At 46.4% G+C, this 18,657-nt stretch overlaps 4 protein-coding genes across 4 annotated transcripts; 3 read left to right on the forward strand and 1 right to left on the reverse strand.

The window, feature by feature from the left end:
* Positions 1-167: 167 nt before the first annotated feature.
* On the forward strand, positions 168-1,243 carry EYB26_004743 (uncharacterized protein; the record flags this gene model as incomplete). The annotated part of the gene is made up of 4 exons (XM_054264034.1): positions 168-184; positions 247-895; positions 953-1,124; positions 1,191-1,243. 4 exons carry the CDS (start codon positions 168-170, stop codon positions 1,241-1,243), a joined length of 891 nt encoding a protein of 296 aa, XP_054120009.1.
* A 1,576-nt stretch (positions 1,244-2,819) lies between these two features.
* On the reverse strand, positions 2,820-3,125 carry EYB26_004744 (uncharacterized protein; the record flags this gene model as incomplete). Its single annotated transcript, XM_054264035.1, has 2 exons — positions 2,820-3,042; positions 3,106-3,125. The coding sequence occupies 2 exons, from the start codon at positions 3,123-3,125 to the stop codon at positions 2,820-2,822; spliced, it is 243 nt and encodes an 80-aa protein (XP_054120010.1).
* A 7,201-nt stretch (positions 3,126-10,326) lies between these two features.
* Positions 10,327-13,405, forward strand: EYB26_004745 (uncharacterized protein; the record flags this gene model as incomplete). Its single annotated transcript, XM_054264036.1, has 4 exons — positions 10,327-10,339; positions 10,961-11,219; positions 11,586-11,744; positions 11,809-13,405. 4 exons carry the CDS (start codon positions 10,327-10,329, stop codon positions 13,403-13,405), a joined length of 2,028 nt encoding a protein of 675 aa, XP_054120011.1.
* A 1,293-nt stretch (positions 13,406-14,698) lies between these two features.
* EYB26_004746 (uncharacterized protein) lies at positions 14,699-15,628 on the forward strand (the record flags this gene model as incomplete). Its single annotated transcript, XM_054264037.1, has 1 exon — positions 14,699-15,628. The coding sequence occupies one exon, from the start codon at positions 14,699-14,701 to the stop codon at positions 15,626-15,628; it is 930 nt and encodes a 309-aa protein (XP_054120012.1).
* Between the last annotated feature and the right edge of the window lie 3,029 nt (positions 15,629-18,657).

Below are 18,657 nucleotides of genomic sequence, written 5' to 3' on the forward strand. Positions count from 1 at the left end.
CATGTTTGTCATGTTTGCACTGAATCACGTGACATACTCGCTAGCTCTAGCCACAGCGGCGCGCCACTGGGGCGCAACTGTAGAAAATCAAATCCACAACGCCTCCGCTCCGATATCAAAGAAATTTGATACCAGAAATCACACGTCTCAACAATCACACAGCAACCATGTCGAAACTTGAGAAGTAGGTTTTTACGTCATTAAAATACTGACACAGAACCAAATTCTAATATTTCATTTTTTTAGCCGCGCCGACTGGGCCGACGACGAGGAGTTTGACGACCCCTCCGCGCTCCCCGCACAACAAATCACAACCAACAAGGATGGCACCAAGACGATCGTATCATACCGCTTCAACGACGACGGCAAGAAAGTCAAAGTCACCCGCCGAATCCGCACAACCATCGTCAAGGAACACGTAAACCCACAGGTCGCCGAGCGAAGGGCATGGAGCAAATTCGGACTCGAAAAGGGCCACCCTCCTGGTCCTTCCTTTGATACTACCTCTGTCGGCGAAAACATCATCTTCCGCCCCAGCGTCAACTGGAAAGCGCATGCCAAGGAGGCCGAGAAGGAAGGCGAGAAGGGCAGTGTGAAGGAGCAGTTGAAGGATAAGAAGGTCAAATGCCGTATTTGTCAGGGAGAGCATTTCACGGCTCGTTGCCCGTTCAAGGATACTATGGCGCCCGTGGACGAGGGCTCCGGCGCTGGTGTTGGTCTTGATGACGAGGAGCCTGCGGCTGGTGGTTTGAGCACTGCTGGTGGAAGCTACGTTCCTCCTCATCTGCGCAAAGGTACTGCTGCGGCTGCTGCTGCTGCTGCCGGAGGCGCGGGCGGCGGCGGTGGTGGTGGCAAGTACGAGCGAGACGATCTTGCTACTCTCAGAGTTACGAACGTGAGTTTCTCCTTTCTTTCCGTGTGTGACATTATGAATTTACTAACAGTCATGTAGGTATCTGAACTGGCCGAGGAGCAGGAACTCCGCGATCTCTTCGAACGATTCGGCCGCGTCACCAGAGTTTTCCTTGCCCGCGACAGAGATACACAGAGAGCAAAGGGATTCGCATTTATCAGTTTTGCAGACCGAAGCGATGCAGCGCGCGCATGCGAGAAGATGGACGGATGTAAGTTTACCTCTACAATACACATCACATTCTTGCTGGCAATCGATACTAACATTTATGCTTCAGTCGGTTATCGCCATCTCATTTTGCGGGTGGAATTCGCCAAGAGAACTTCATAAAAAGTTTATTTTATTCGCATCTTCGACGTTTACAAAATATCTCTTCTTCTTTCTTGCATTAGACCATATGCCTGTGGGACTGGCCTCTTTTGAATGAGTGATTGAGACTGGCATATTGGCAGACGACCTTTTTTTCTCTTCTAGATTTTTGTTACTAGAAGATGTTTTATGTACCTAGGTAATGCTCAATGAATATTTCTTTTCTCTCTACAAGCAGCTTGCCATTGTCAAGAAGAGACATGAGTATGCAAACAGTTCGGATACGTGAAGCTTAGAGTACAATCTGCTTCCTACATATATCGCCAACTACATATCTAGCTATGATAAGTCGTGTTTTCAGTTTCCAATAGCTATGGATTTCTTATTGTATGATTCAGACTACGTATAGGTAGCAGGGCCTACCTACTGATTTAGCACCCTTCTAGGAGTCTGAGTGACAGACTGTCATACCTACTCACTTTAGATACAAAGATCAATTTACTTACACCCACGAGCACTTGCCGCGACAACTCGAAATCGAGTATCAGCCGCGTCAGCCCTGAAAATTCTCCTCACAGCCTGACTAGCTAGCTAAAGAGAATCCGCAGAAATCTCCATTTGTCCCAGACTACAGCAACTATTGGGGAAAAAAAAGGGGGGGGGGGTTCGACTTTCTACAATCACCAGAGCGTCAAAGGCGGCTGCTTACGAGGCTAGTTCAAACGTCCAAGTTACAGTCGTAGTCGCCTCAGGCCAGGGTTCCAAAAAAACACATCGAAAGGGGGAAAAAAAAAAGAAACAAGACGTGAAAGGATCTGCTCATCCGGATTTTCCTTATCTCTCTCTTAGGTGAACGAACCCTCGGACGGAGGAGAAGGAGCAAGTATTTGGAATCCCTCATAGAGCCACAATCTCCATTCGGTGCCCAAACCGGCATTGATGGATATAGGAGGGTAAATATCCCAAACCCCGGTTCAAACTTGACATAACAAACCCCAGCCTCGTCATGCCCATGCTCATACCCATGCCTATACATGTACATGTTGTATGTATGTATGTCTGTATGTCTGTGTGTATGTACCCCCCAACCGCGTTTCTCCGCCGTAATTACCTAACTGGGTAATTCATTCGGGTTCGATTTTGGCTTTTTCTTATCCACGGATCCTCCAAAAAGTTATGTCGGGACATACATGGATATTCCTGTATAAACTGAAAAGAAAAATCCAGACTCTCAATCAGAAATCGGAAATTGGCCTATGGCCTTGTGACTAACATATTCTAGAATCCCAGATCTGACAACCAACCCCCCTCGATTGGCCCTGAGTGAAAGATCATTTTGAAAGCACATTGGCCGGGCATTCTTCCTGTTTCGGGGATTTGTTTTCTCCATCTATACGCAGTTACGAACTATCAAGGCGTCTATCTATAAATTTAGATCATGTATGTATGCACTGTCTAGGTGACGGGTGTGCATGGATAGTAATCAGTCCTGAGGGAGAGAGAGTGAGAGAGAGAGAGAGAGACAGAGAGTGAGAGGAAGGCTTATATTAACTAGCCCTTTTCAGGAACTCGGTACGTACTAGCATTAGCCTTTACTCTAGGAAAGTTTCCGTTGAAACAACCCGGAACCAGACCCAAAATGTATAAAGAGGATTTGAGGTTTGGTTGGACGAAACGGAGATTTTGCCAGCTTTGGGTTCATGTCCTGGTCTTGTTCAACTTGACACCGGGAAGTGTAGACGCCGTGGAAAGGGTGGGTTGCTTTTGTTCCTTGGTTCCGTTCTGTCAGCTTGATTGCTTGGTCTATGCGCGCTGAAACCCTGGAAGCAAGTCATTATCTGATCAAAGGCTGAAATGTAACACTCTGTGTAGCTACGACATACCTTAAAATTGAGAAACACATGGATGATGGGCGTTATTTGCCTCGTTGTCTTTCTTCACCTATCATTGTTTTCGTACGGGCACGGAGAGTTGACTGTGACACAGACAGGTGGCGTGTACATTGCCATAATCTTAAAGTTTTCCTGTTTGGTGGTACAAAATTAGGCAAACGTTTCACTCCCCTCCTTTAGTTTTGAGTTTGGAAGCTAAAACTATCTCGTTAGATGCAGGTCTCAGACGACGGAGGTAAATCAGGGGCAATCGAGATTGCAATTACAAACTCGTGTCAGGGCGTCGAATAGACTCTGCGAGTCCAATGCCATGTCGCGGATCCATACATAGTTCCGAGTTTTTGCGTTACGCACGTATGTCGAAGGTCTTTGTTTGCCTCCCGGAATATCAATCGTATGACTGACTCGCAGAGGTCGCCGTTTAAAGGTCGCCGCTTTGGCCTTTTCGAGACTGGATTGGTCGGTTTCTGAAGAATTGAACAATTATTTTGATCACCCTGGCTTCATTGGCACCCATTGACGTTGGAGAATCCAGAAAACTGCCTTGTCTGGTTACACGTCCATGCCGTAACCCTGCAGGAAGTGCGGGTACATTACCGGTCTTTTGGGGCTGTCCATCCGTGCGACTTGTGTTAGTACTCCAGAGTCTTTCTTATCTGATGCTCTGTTGATTGGATATTCAGCCGGATCCTGATACAATCAAGCAAGCGGAAGACGGAAACACACTGGACTACCGTCTAGCTTGTCTCATTTGGAGCCGCAGACAAGCAACTAAGACTTCCTGCTCTGGCATATCGCTGCTAGCCGCCAGTATCAATATCATTTGTCAAAACATATTCACCGCCACTTGGAACGCTTCTGAGATTGGAAGCATGATCAAACCGGGATTTTGATCCTATGGGATGATTTGGAAATTTTCCCTGCAGCTGCAAGCCATCATCCAACCAGATTGTAGCACGTCAAAGACGTCTGTCTGGTCTATGCTTCGGCGACGTTCAATATTTCGATATCAACCGGTTGACTTGCAAACAACGGCAAGAACGGCGGCAGCATCGGCGACTCATGGATCAATCGCTCTATTTTTGAGTATTTTGAGCATGACTCCTCTTATACAGGGAGGGAAAACCAGATCCGTCTGCAGGTTGACCTGACCAAGTGGAATGGAAAAGGCAACCCTTTCAAAAGCTACCAGTTGGGTTAAACATTGTGGCTCAACAAAGAGATCAGGTGAAATAAAGAAACAGCCCAGCTGATATTGTGTTGACGTGCCCACGCTATGTCGAAACCCGGACAAAGCTCTTTTTCTTTTTCTTTCTTTTTCTATTTTTTTTTTCTCCGAATCTTTCGGTAGCTACCCGTTCGACTGTCCACAGCAGAAGAAAGTAGAGACATAGTCATCGCCGCTCCTGATAGGACGAATAAAGTAAGGAGCACGTTTGGAACCATAAAATTCTCACAGACTCAAAAAGAAGGTTAGGCGCTTTTGCAACAACGCCCTCATCTCTGCGGTACGCTAGGGGCCATGAAGGTTGCATTGCTCGGTGGTTTTGGTGCTACGTACGTAGGGTGGTGGTGCCAGACAGACGCCCGCTCGAATCGACTTGATAGACAAAAAAAAAAGCATGATTCAACCGTCAATGGTTCAATCTTCGAACTTAGAATCCCATGTCGATGTGTCATTATATCTTCTCTCTTTTGTAGATAGTCTCACAATGTAAAATAGTCATGCGCTGCCGCAGACTAACTAGACCGCCGTAAATCATCGGGGTGCTGTGCTAGCCTGAAAAGGGGCTTACTCTATCTATAACGGCCATCGTTGTCAATCAGTATGGTGCACTGCACCGCACTGCATAATATGATAGCAAAAGGAACGACCAGATCCTCGACGCTTTGACATTGCTCACTACATGCGTAGTAGGTATGGACACTATGGATAGATCGAGGCAGAGCGAGCTGTTGGTGTTGGTGCCAAGATGTGCGGTCTGGAGGACGTACGTAGTATATGCTTCGGGGAATGAAAAAGGCCGGCGCGCCGAGATGGACATTGTCCGGATTTAACGGTATGGAACCAATGGGGGTGGGCGATTGCAGACCTCTTCCGCTGATCAAAGAAAGCGCTGTATTCGTCAATAATTGTTATAAATAGAGTTTGTGGGGTATTGAATTGGTAACTGAACTGATTACCCGTTAACTAAATAAGATTGTAGGAACTGAGGGAGAAGTTGAGGTCAGAGCATCACGGAGATTGGCAGAGGGGAGGGCGTCTCCGATGGCCTTGCTCAAATGATTAACATGATTAACGACAACTAACTTAAGTCAACTAGTTAGTTAAGTTACCTGGTAACTATTAACTAATAGGCAATCGCAAGACTAGGCACGTGATAGCAATGACGAGCAGAGGGAAGACCCTGATACACACCCTTACCGTACAGTATGTATCGAACCGAACTAGCATCGACGATCATCAGCCCACAACGTTAGTAAAGCCCCACTTTTTTTCGGACCGCGGGCCGCTAGTGAAATGACGTACGGTGAGTGTACCGTACCAGATTGCTACTACTGAGTACGCAGTAATTTAGGACATATTATGGCATACATTGTACGGGACAACTGCGGTAACAGACAAGGCCTCCCTCTGTGTAGGGACTTGCTTAGGTCATCCCGTATCAAGTGTATTGGTAAGCAAACACGCACTAACTCACTCAGGAGAGAGTACCTCGGTACAATGGTACCGCCCAACTGGAAGGCGGTTATACAATGAGCGGGAAGGGAGGCGCCTGGGCCAATTTTAGTTGTGACTGACAGGCAGACGCCGACCTGCTAGTCAACATTAGGACGTACCAAACCAAGGAAGCTTCGTTCCTTCCTCGTAGGCTTGCTTGCTTGCTTGTACGGACTACGGAGTACACAAGCAAGAACCAGTTTTAGCCATCGCCATTATCCCTCCTCAGCAACATCCTCGTCGCCAACTCCTACAGTGCAACTGCCATGCAAGTCTTCAAAGCGAGCCTTCGCCAAGCCCCTCTTATCGGTTTCCCTGCACAAGACATATCTTGTCTGTCTGTCTGTCTGTCTGTATGCGCTACTAACTCCGTTCCTTAGGGCACTACGATCCCCACTCAAACCCCCTCGCCCTGGGGATTGGGGAATCCAAGAACGAAACTGACTACGAGTCTGAGACCTGTCCTGCTACGCTACTCCATACAGTGCTAGTAAGTGAGACTATGCCCGCCCACCGACTAGCCTGGCCCGGATCATATTTGTCATATCGTTCAAATGTCATGGCCCAACCATTCTTCTAGCCGTCGGCGCTCTCGTCCATGACTCTCAATACTACATAGTCCCAATGCTGAACTTGAAACACACATTCAAGCATTGCAATGGTACGTGCGTACGTACGTATCCTTCGTACACGATGGCCCGTTGGGGAGTGACTAATTCGCAGTTTCTGCTCCGTAACTTAGCTGGCCCAGGTCTAGAGCCCAAGTCTAGACCCATCTAATGGCCTAATTGCACACGCTAGACCCTGCTGCGACTAGCGACTTTTATTTGGGCGCCCATCACAATGCTCACACTTTACACTGTGATCGATTATGTAGTATGTGTGCACGACTCCGTATACCAGAGTATGTAGTATTATTTTTATTCAGAGCGGATCCGTCGGTCGTCACCTTCCGAACAAAGTCCGTCCCGCGTAATCGTATACCGTGGTTGGCCCGATCATGATTCAACTGGGTGGAGTCGTTGAGTCAGGTTTCTCAGCCTCGTGAATGGTGGGAACTCGCGCTGACAAATTACCACATTCCTGTTAGTTAGTTAACTGACTAGTTAGTTAACGAACTAACCAACTACGTAACAAGTTAACTAGTTAGCTAACTAACTTAACATAACTATTCCAGGCCACCAAGAGCTTGTAGCCGCACTCGATCCATCGTCTACATACTACATAGACTACTACTGTACATACTAGTTCGTGCCCACTGCTTTGCACGAGCTGCACCACCGTACTCTTACTATGAGAGTAAGTAGTAAGCTCTGCACAAGCGACGCTGTCCTCAATACTTGGAAGTTGGAACGAACCTCCCGGAAGACCCACACATAGTCAATTACTGGCTCACTCCGTCCTGGCGTGGCTGGTTACAACTTACCGTACAAGCCTTTTTGTCCTCGTCGCCAGGACAATTTCTGAATCTTCCAATTAACTAAAGCCAGGTGGGAAAAGTGTTGGCTAATAAATAACGCTACCTAACTACCTACCCGGCCGTGTTACGAGGATGTTCACAACGAAGATCCGAATCTACCCTTTGCATTGCGACATACATTACATACTCGTAGTAAACCCCATAAGGCTGGGCTTAGCCCGCCCTATTAAGCATACATACATAGTAGAACTCTATCAATCATCATACATACGCACGCACTAGGGTCGAGAGCGATAGTGGTGCATGTGGATTTGCCCGGTTAGTCATCGGTAACCTTCTCCGCGAAGATCCTGGCCGGCTTCGCTTCATTCACTGTGCCTGTACCAGTGTACCGTAATAAAACGGGGTTTGGCGTAATCGGTGAAAAAAAGCGCCACCAGATATGTATACTTGCCTATTCTGGTATACACTGTCGTCTGGCCCGACGACTCTCCCCCCCCGGAATCGACAGACAACATTGAAGCCTCCATCGGACCCGGTCTACCGATGATCTTCCTGATCGCTCCCAAGGACTTCGCTGGAGATCCGAGTGCCCAGGTTTCGATCCCCTTTAGGGAAATCTGGCCGTTTTTCAGTTTGGATTTTCATAGACCGCAGACCTCGTCTAATCATTCAATGTTCGGAGTGCGAGAGCCTTGTTGTTTGTTTCCTGTTTTTCAAAGATAGCCCCCCCCCCCTCCACCCCCCAGCCTTTTGTTTTTCCTTTCCAACGAGTGCGTGCAACATGCAGACTCGGCATTCCTCAAGATCACGCGACGACTCAAAACTGGGGTCGGTTTTTCGGGTGACTGCTTTAGTGTGGCGATGGGAAAATGAGTAGGCTCGCTGTGATTGATCACTGACCAGTTCTGCCACGGCCATTCTCTGATACGTGGACATGGCAATACAGATTAGACCTTTAAATTACAAATAGCTCTGGATCAACAACCTGTAATTTTCCTGCAGATCCGGCACTCTATTGGACAGCTAAATTGAGGACCAACTTTCTCACTACGCCATGTTCCTGCAGCAGACCAGCCATAGTCTACGACCAAGGAAAAAAAAAAAAAAAAAAAAAAAAGGTGCGGAATGCTACTACGATACATGCGTGATTGTCGGAATCACAGATGCCCAGCTAGGAAAATGCAGTCCAGCCGTTGAATGATACCTAATTCCTATGGTATTTTCTTGGCCAGAGCGGGGACATCGTTTGGTTACAGCCGGATTCTCGAATGTCCACGACATTTCCTTCTTGAGTTAACGCCAGCGGGTCTTCACAGATGTTGACTGGGAGGGTGCCTTACTCTTTCTCCCGGCAGATGATATGCGGGCCCTACATGATGATGGTAGTGCTCTATCTAATATAGTACTATGCGGAAAAGGTCATCCTAAGTCCGTGATGGGTGAGTTCATCAAACACTATGATTGGCTCTCGGTTTTCTATACGCATAGCCTGCCCGTTGATGTAAATGATCTGAGCATGGTGGTGCGTGCATCGAAAAAAAAAGGTAGCGTCTTGGGATTAGCTCTTCTGACGTGCAGGTTATATTTTGGTAATGCTCTGCGGCCAAGGGTAGCTCCGTAGGGTTGGACGATTTGTCTAGAAGGTCACAGTCCATCAGCATGCTTCTCTCCAGGACATGGGCTTGACGGAAAGAGAGACAGGCAAAAAAACCGAGAAAGCACGAGAAAAGAGCTAACTAGGTAGGCTTTCTCCTACCACCAGTATTGAGTGAAACAGATATCAAAGCCTCAGGATCCCTCCTTCTCCTTTTCCTTCTTTACCCAAGCCCTTATTCTTCTGTCGAGATTTAAAATCTTTTCGACTCGATCTTTCAATCCCATTTACTTTTTATCTCTCAAAATCTCCGACTGTGAACTTTTGTATCTTCGGTGATACCCTTCTACTTCTCTTATTTACCCGCCAACGTTACGGACGATTTCAGCTTTTGCTGACAACTGCTCCCACAATAACCTGATTCTAATTTCCTGTTTACCTCGACCTCTTTTTGTTTTGTGAAACAAGATCAACATACGTAACATCGTGAGGTCCTATAAACATCAGCTGTTGAGTTCGACGGAGTACGACTATTTGTTCGAAAAATCTCCGGCGGTAGACAAGTCGTTACATTTGCTCAACCTCATCTACAGATAGATCGGTAAGTAAGTTTGTCATCATCGAGTCTTATGCCAACGTCGTGGATGTTTTACTTGTCTATACACTTCTGCTTATTCCTCGACCTGCTTGTTGTTCATGAATCTTCAACCATGTGTTGTTCATCTCAGTTTGAGGCCACGAGAAATACGATGTCGAACTGTTGTTCGCTCCAAGAGTGGCTTAAAGTCTTGTCTTGTTTCTTCCTACTGCTCTGCTCTCCAAGTCCAGTGAGAGTACTCTCTTATCCAACATCTCTTGGTGTGGAAAGCAGTGGTATATCTACGCACATTCTTGCACAAGCTGCCCCCTTTCTATTCCAACCTCCGCTGTCGTTTGTCTGCTCTTCCTGTTATCCAGAGAAGCCATCTCAGACTACATTTATCGTGTGTTCGCCACATTTCTCTATATCCTCGATGCTGCAAGCTTTGGAGGATCCAATGTCGCGTTCAGGAGTCACCGAAAAGGTGCTTTTTTTTCTGTTGAAAACGCCCAATCTTGTTCATTCTTCTACCATGCCTGCTATCTGCTCATTTGATTTTACATCGTGGCCTGGTACTGATTTAGGAGGAAGATGAAAACTGATTTCCGTACAGAAGGCTTCTTCCGAAACAAACAGAGCTACGCCCCAAAGACTTTTTCCAGAGACTGGATCAAGCACTAACAAAGTTCCGGGTTCACCAAGGACTTGAAACTTGACCAAGTACAATCGCGTTCAGCCCTACACAGCGCAACACTCTCCTGGACTTCATCGGCCTTCACCCAGCCAAGACGCGCCTGGTTGCCTTGTGCTCGATCAAGCTACACATCACATTATCAGATCATAGTCGGAAATCAATTCCTCAATTTAAAGCAAATCACAACTGACTCGCCCACATGCATTCTACTGGTAAGCTTATTTTTTCTGCTTTGATTTTTTGAAGCGCCGACCTCAGCGTGTAACTGCCAAGCGGAATACACAGCTTTGATTGGAAGGTCATTCTGGTCGTTACTTAGCATGTTATGTATGTATGTATGTATGTATGTATGTATGTATGTACGCATGTACGCATGTACGTATGTATGTACATTGTACATAGTACATACACACTTGCTTAGTTGGCCCCCTGTCCGTTCCTCTCGCAGTGTGGCCCGGCATACATCCTTGTCACACAAAGAGCACACTTCCAATCTGGACCAGCCCTTCTGTCCCTCTGCCTGCCTGCCTGCCTGCCTGTCAGTCTGTCAGTCTTTGTCCCTGTCTTTTTTTTGCCGCCTTTTTAGCCTCGACTTTCTTTATCTACATATTAATGTCCGTCATGGCCGAGATATTCTCCATTCTTTAACTTTCAATCACCACTGTCCGGGCATCGCGCTTGTTGCAATACAGGAGAACTATCTTACTCACTGTTATTTCGCTTTTTTTTTATTTTTGTTTTTTTTCTCCCCCATTTCTGTTTCTCGTTTCAGACTGCAGATTGAATGTGTGCTTCTCTAGACTGACATCCAATTGTTCTACTTGGCAAAACAGCTGTATTACACAGCCAGTCTTTCTCACTAGGCTACCCACCCTCGTCCTCGGCCAGCGACTGTATTGGGTCCCAACAACAGCAGCAACAACAACAACAACGATTTTTCTCACCGTCAGCCGCCTTCACCACAGGCGACGACGAAAATCATAGTCGGCGTATCGGGTCCATCGGACATACGCTGTCGGATCCAAGTACAATTACCACCTCCGCGAACGGCTTACCGTACAGCCCAAGAAGTGCCGGTGTACAGGATGCTCAGTAAGTATTGATCTACATCAAGCCGCGAGGGAACAGTTCAGCCTCACCCTTCTTTTTTCTTCCACGGCCCAATTGAGTCATTTGTGGGCTTGGGGGTCGTTGTTTGATTCCCTTGCTTCCGTTCCCGCCAATTCATATGTCATGACGTTTGGCCTGTCGTGTCACCGAATTTGCGCTGCTGCAGTGTTGATCGGGTTGAAACACATAAAACGCTTCTTTGCAGTGTGATTGGGTGATTATCTACACATAAGGCTCGTAGACATGCTGACACCAAAATTTGGCAATGGGGCTCTTCTGTCGCTGCTGTTGTTTTCTCTTTTACTTCCCCTTCACGTGTATTTACTGACTATCTCTTGCTTGAACCAGATTTGCATCGGGCCCAGGGGGACTTCTTATAAGTCCAACTGATGGGACAGCGGCGGACAGTCTTGTCTCCAACCCTACATCGCTCTACCCACAACAAGCGAGTTCCTGGTCACAGAGAATGACCGGGTACGTTTCACCTGCAGCCAGAATTCCAGTTCTGTATGTTAAGACTCGCTCCATTTCCTCGAAACATTATACAGGGCTGACTGCTTTCTGCTTACAGACATCCAGCGGTGAACCCAACCAACTCGTTACAGGGGGGTGGATCTTCGCTCTCAAACAACCCCATCATGGCCAGAGACACATATCCCAGCGGATATGCATTGAGCAGAAATGCATTTCCGTCCCCATCCGCCTCTTTGAACGATTTCCCTCGATACTCTTACAGCTCGAGCATGCCACAGGGAGTCGGTAATCAACTAGACACTTATGCTTATGTGCAGTCTCATCGATCAACGCAGTCACTGCTCGAAGCTCCACCGTTCTGCGAAACCGAAAGTATCGGCCACATCATGGGAAGTAACAATCAAAAGATCATGCCGGTCATCCACGCCAAGATTCACAAGGGGTTTTTCCAAGCAGATGACAAGTGGACATGTTACCGTCGAAACTATTTTTCCGTTTCATGTTCATTCACTTTTCAACCCTTTTTAACCAATGGCACGTTTTACTTGCAAACACAGGATCAGCGGATGGAGCCCATCATTGACTGGGCCATGTCTATTTCGGCAGTCGTCAATGCTTCGGAAAATGAGATTCGAGAACTCGTTCAACATACCCCCAAACGAGACAAACAATCCGAGAGAAGGCCAGAACAGGTTCGTCTCCGACCCCAGCCGCCGTACTTTTTGGGCTCGAACATGGCTGGTTCTGGGCCACACTCACCAATGTATGGAATGGGACAGCAAATGGACTTTCCGCCATATGGCATGACGCCACAACAGCCGCCGACACAACATACATTTGAACGGATCCAGTTTCAGAAAGCGACGGCAAACAACGGGAAACGACGAGCACAACAGCAGTACTACAATCTGGTCGTGGAGTTGCATGCGTTGGTTAATCAGCAGAATGGGCAGCATTGGGAGAAGATAGCCAGAAGAATCTCAGATCCCATGGTGGTGCGAGGACGATCCCCAGGACACTACAAGGACGAGCGACGACACAGCTCTGCTAGTATGGGTGACAACGGACGGGGAAATCCGGGAGACACTACTGGTCGTGGATTGCTGCAGTCTTCGATTGATCATCAACAATATTCTCAAATGCCTTTCCTGTATGACGGGTCCCAACGAGGTGATTCTCATTATAGCCATGGCCGCGATATGCCGCGTCATAATAGCTACCAGCCACAGTTTGGGCAGATCAATCATTCGGCGGAAGCAATCAGCCCCCTCGTTTCGACTTCTGATGGTTCCCTAGAATTCATTTTCCCCGATTCACTTGGCGGTCATGAATCCACGGATGGCGGTGGCCTCTCGCACAACAATAGATATCATCACAGCCACCACGATGATGGTGACTCCTCATTCCGAAGGGACTCGGGCAGCTCCGGTAGTAGCAGTAGTCAGAGCCACGTACCCAGTCTCGATCTGAGCTCCAACTCTGGAACGCTAGACGACGCATTCGATCCAATGATCGCGAGCTATCATAGCGACGACCAAGAGGATGCGTCTGATCAATACTCGAAGCAATCCAACACAGAAAGATTGCCGCTGTCATCGATTGTGAATGATAGCAGTCAATGCAGCCGGGGTAGCAGCGGCGGAACATCGTTTTCGAGATTCATTGATCCTATCCAAGAGAGTTTGTGTGCTTGATCTTTGTTCGTTTTCCGAGTTAAGATTCGTGGAAGATTGCTGGGAGTTGGACTGATGCATAGAAGAATGTTTTGTTTCCCTTTTCTTTTCTTTTGTATTCGTTAAGTTGGGCGGTATGGTGAATGGGAGTTATCAAAGGGAATGGGAAAAGTGTTTGCTTACGGCACAGTACTAATCGAGTGGGGTGGTGCAATTGACAAGGCGGAACAGGGCGGAGGAATACAAAATGATTACTCGAATGAGACGGAAGGATATGACTACATGAGGATATTGTTGTTGTTGTTGTCGGATTAAAGAGCGGGAAAGGTGGCTGTCTTTTTCTTTCCCTTTCCCTTTTTCCTTCTACTTTCCTACTCTTCAGTTCTTGTACTTCCTACTTTCTTTTTCTTTTCTTTTTTTTTTGTTTGACATTTTTCAATGATTAGCTCCACTTAGTTATTCCATCTTATCTCTTTTATGGATTCTATATGAAGCGAGGGAATGGAGGAATCTGAACGAAGCATATTGGTGGATTTTGCAAGTCGATGGTGTGTTTTTGACGAATTCTTTGTCTGCGTTTGTGTACATGATTGCGGAGTTCAACCAGATTGTTCCTTTTCCTTTTTTTTTTCTTTCTCTCTGCTCCCATTTTAAATGAAGGATTGATTCAAAGGCGATAGTTATAGGTACCTTTTTCACTTAGCGTATACCAAGGCTTTTTCTTTCTTTCTTTTTTTCTCATTTATGAGTTATGGCTTTTACTACTATTGTTTCACAATCCAAATTTAATCCTTTGCAAATATCATGACCAAAGTCCTTCGGGGTTTTTTGGCGATTCTTCTGGTCTTCTACTTATCGAGATGCCTCCTCCATAGTCTCAAAACAACGGATCGAAAGCCCTAAAATGGTCCCAAAGCGGACTAGCGGGATTCTCGTATACTCGTTTTCAGTGCACCACCAGCCGTGAACTCCACAAAAGCCTAGAACAAACAAGGCTCGGAAGGCTGAGCGTTTGTTTAATTTTATTAGTACTACAAACTAGCCTCAGGGGCAAGTACTAAATAGAATTTAGGTGACGAAATCCTGACCCATAAAACTAAAGGAACACCCCCGTTACGAGCTAGCCTGGTCGGCAAAAATAACCTCTTGATGAGTATTTCGACGCCTATGAAGGGAAAAAAGTCATGTTAAGCGAGCTACGGTTTTGCAAGAGTTGGGATTCTTAAGACTTCCCAAAGCCACCTCTCCGAGATGTATATGGCTTGTACCTTTTATTTACTGTCATAATAACTAACGTCAGATCGACTCATCGTCATGATGTATCCACGCTTTTTTTCTGCGTTCGTTGCTGCCAGTTCCGTCCTTCAGATTGCTGTGGCGACGACTGTACCCATCGTCTCGTGTAGTGTCAGTCAGCCACAGCTGCTCACAAACCCCAGCTTCGAGGGAGGTAGCTTGGACGGCTGGAGAGTGACTTCCAACAACGCCAATCCCACTGTTGTCGATTCGAAGTCATCTAGTTCACCCTTTTCGACCGCCGCAGACGGAAAGTATTACCTCGAGACATACAACTCTGCCTATCGCGGTGGAGATGCGCTCTTCCTGTCTCAGACGGTGGATGGGCTCAATACCAGCATGACGTACACCATCACCTACTCTATCGCGGGGCTACCACATGGTGCCACCGGCCAGTCTTGTTATGTGTACGTGTTTAAGGATAGCCAAACCAACGATAACCTGCTGGTCCAGAATATAATTCCTATGGGAGCGAACGGGCTGCCGTGGACGCAATATTCGATCGACTTTACACCCACAGGCAGTAGCCACCTCATTTTGTTCTTGTCGGAGTGTTATCAGACGCAATATCTTGTTGGCTTTGATAGCTTTCAGTTCCTGGAGCCTGCGACGACCGCCTGCTCAACTTCATATTCCACGGTAGCTGCTACAGCTTCTTCATCGCAGGCTGTTATTCTCGCTTCGTCGACTCCATCCGGCCTGTCATCCACTTCAGCTATTCGCACACCAACTCCAAGTCCAGCCTCGTTCTCGAATTCCGTCTCATCGAGTGCTGCTGTCTCATCAAGTGCTGCCGTCACATCAGGGGCTAGCTCCACCAGCCCTATAGCCTCACCATCCGTAACCCCAAGACCCAGCAGCTCAGCGGTTAGTTCGCAGGCCGCCTCCACCACGACTGATGTTCCTGAGCCTGATGAGGACGATGATGACGGATGCCCTGCCTGGTAATCTACGTTGATAATTCTTCACCGTGTCTGTGTCTTAACACGCCTTCCGCGTATGTATTCTGGCCCGCCGAAAGCTTGAAATGAATGGAGTGCATATATTTTGTGTTGAGCGGTCAGTTAACAGATGACGTTGGAAGAACTTTTTTTACTAGCATAAATATAGCATAAATATTAATACATAATGTATAGACCAATCTTTTTTCTTTCATATCCGATTTTTTATAGTATCGCTTGCTATATGCTGGTAGTAGAACCTCTAGAAGAAAATGGGACGCCACTGGACGTTTCTAATAGATAATGGCCACTAGGAGTTTGTTTACTTCTTTTACTTCTATCTACTTTTGTGAGCTACTGCAAATCATGAGTAGTGTGACTTAAACCCTTGTAGAATGTTCGTTTGGCTTGCTAAAGTTCCACCATAAACACTCAAACCCCTTTTAAGAAGCTGGGTATCACAAACGTCCAAACCATCTCGGTAGCTTGACTTGATTTTTTTTTTTTTTTAATTTTTTTTTTTTTCAATAGTCTCCATGATCGTCATGGATTAATAGGTATTATTCCCTACACTATGCCATACCGGTTTGATTAATGTGTTTTCTTGGCATTGCTGCAAGGGAAAGCGAAGCGAGTTTCAGTTGTTACGCTGAATCTGCAAACAACTGCAAGAAAGATTCAACGTAGCAAAGTGACACCAATACCACGAGACGAAGCAAACATACAGGGCAGCATGCCATTCTCTTTCCTATCGTGTCTAACCTAGCATCTAGAATTTTATCATACAAGCAGGTACCCGGCCTACACAACTTACAAGGCGTTATATCTTGAAGATATCTGCAAGAATAAGTACATGTACCAGATTCATGCGTGATTAATGGCCGATTGCCATGGTCGTACAAAGCTGCCTTGGTACGGATTCTGGTAGCTGAAGACGTCCTGGTTCTGTCCAAGGTTTCAAATATCGTATGACAAAGTAAATCAATCAAGCCTAGGGGGTTGCGGGCCTGTATAGATGGTATAATGAACTAAGGCAAGTATGGAAAAGCACCATTTTGTATAGGATCAAGCATTTTTTTTATTAGGGACTTTTGGCGGAGTTCGCCCCTTCCCATCCCCCATATCAATAGCTGTATGGTCAAGAAACGAAACCAATAAGACGTACATGTATGCCTCTAGAAGGAAGTAGTAATCCACAAATCGAGAAGTCGTGGAAATAGACTCTCCCCAGTTGCCACGACCCATATTCCATGCACAAAACGTATCACCTCAAACCTGCACAAGGGTTGTACAACTTACAGCTGCGGAGGGTCAGACGATGATGAGAGTTTTGGTTGCAAGGTTTTTGTGCAACCTATCTAGACAGCCAGTACGAAGCGTATTTTCCTCAAAACCGCTAGGATGCCCTAGTCCTGAACAATGATACGATTTGATGATCGTGTCTACCTTACCTCTCTATAACGCCACTCCTTGTTCGACACACTCCATCATTGGCACCTATTTGATCCAATGATATGGTTCCAACCCAGTTTTGTCAGGCGTGCAACGTCGAGAAAACTGAGTCATAGCCTCTTTCTCCAAAGTCTAAACTCTATTCGTTATGTGCCTCTTTTTCCGGTGTGATGCTTGACGATATCCACGGACACATGACGAATACTCCTGCATTCTGCCTACATCTCTGATTGAGCTCTGGTCTTTACCCATGTTTTCGGTCCATCATCACAGCTGCGTGATGACTCTTGGCACAATTTCTTAATGGTATAGGTTAGTAACGGATAGGTTTGTCCCCCAATACGTATTCATTGTGGGTAATAGTCCGAGCTGAGCCCAGCTAGGCAGACTTGCTTCTCACTCTCGGGTATGTAGTACAAGATTTCACGCTCAAACCCGGTGTTTTGGATTGGGAGGGACTCTTGGTGGTATTTTTGGGCGGTTGGAGCCGACGGTATCCATTTAGGTTTTCTTCCTAAAGGATGATGAATTGGATGTGATGTAACTTCGTATTAGACGTAATGAGCTGACTGAGGTACCTATTGTTGCTACATTGATGAGATACTTATGAGAAGTCTAGAATAGCCGTTCTTTTTGTCACGATTCTGGAGCTTGATTACGGACCCGGCATGATCCTTGTTCTCTCATTTTGACCGAAGACTTCGCCTAGATAGAAGATGAAAGTCAATCTTGGTATCGGCATACCTGAGAGAAGGTTACCTATGTGGGAAAGCTATCTATGTAGCTACCATATGGACGTGGTCGTTTCGAATGTAATACTGGATTGAAGGAACTCAGGAAAGCGGCGACGGGAAGTAGTCTTAATTTCAAGGGTAGAAGACGACTTCATATCGTTTTTCTACGAAGATAATCATCTACGCTATTCATGCCAACCTAAAAAGCCAGCTTAGGGCCTGTAATGTGCCAGGTAAATAGGTCGATCGGTGCTTTATTGGAATTGATGATACTTGGGTAAGTCTGAAGCTCTTGATATGAGCTGGTTCCAGGTGTACTATTCAGGCTGTAAGTGTATGGATAGACAGCCATTTTTTTCAGCTTTCAGAAATCTCACACCAAGATGCCAATACAAGCGATTGCAAACAGTTCCAGAGTTTCCAGTTCGTGTCGGCCGTGCTACAGATATTTCTCCAAGGCTGTTTATTTTACCGTGGTCTCTATGATAGCTAGAAAGGGGAGATCTATGCTTGGAGAGATGATTGTCTTGCATTCTCGTAACGGGGCTGCTATGGTCGATTCACTCGATAGTTCTTAATCTTACTATTTGAGGAAGTATTGATCTCCCAACCAGAAGAGAAATGACTTAACCTATTTGGATTACTCTCTAGTACATGCCTTGCACACTCTGGGATTCGTATGGTTGGATGTCCTACCGATAATGAGGTGAGGTGGCCAAGTAGGGTTAGGGCTTGCTGATTAGGGCCAAATCAATCACGAGAAGCCAGTCCATTGCACAAGTCACGTTATGAAGATTTGAACCCCAATTTCATGCATCTTCAACGCACAAATATAGAACTACTAGCCCAA

The sequence above is a fragment of the Talaromyces marneffei genome, chromosome 3, assembly GCF_009556855.1.
Source record: "Talaromyces marneffei chromosome 3, complete sequence".
Lineage (NCBI taxonomy): Eukaryota > Fungi > Ascomycota > Eurotiomycetes > Eurotiales > Trichocomaceae > Talaromyces > Talaromyces marneffei.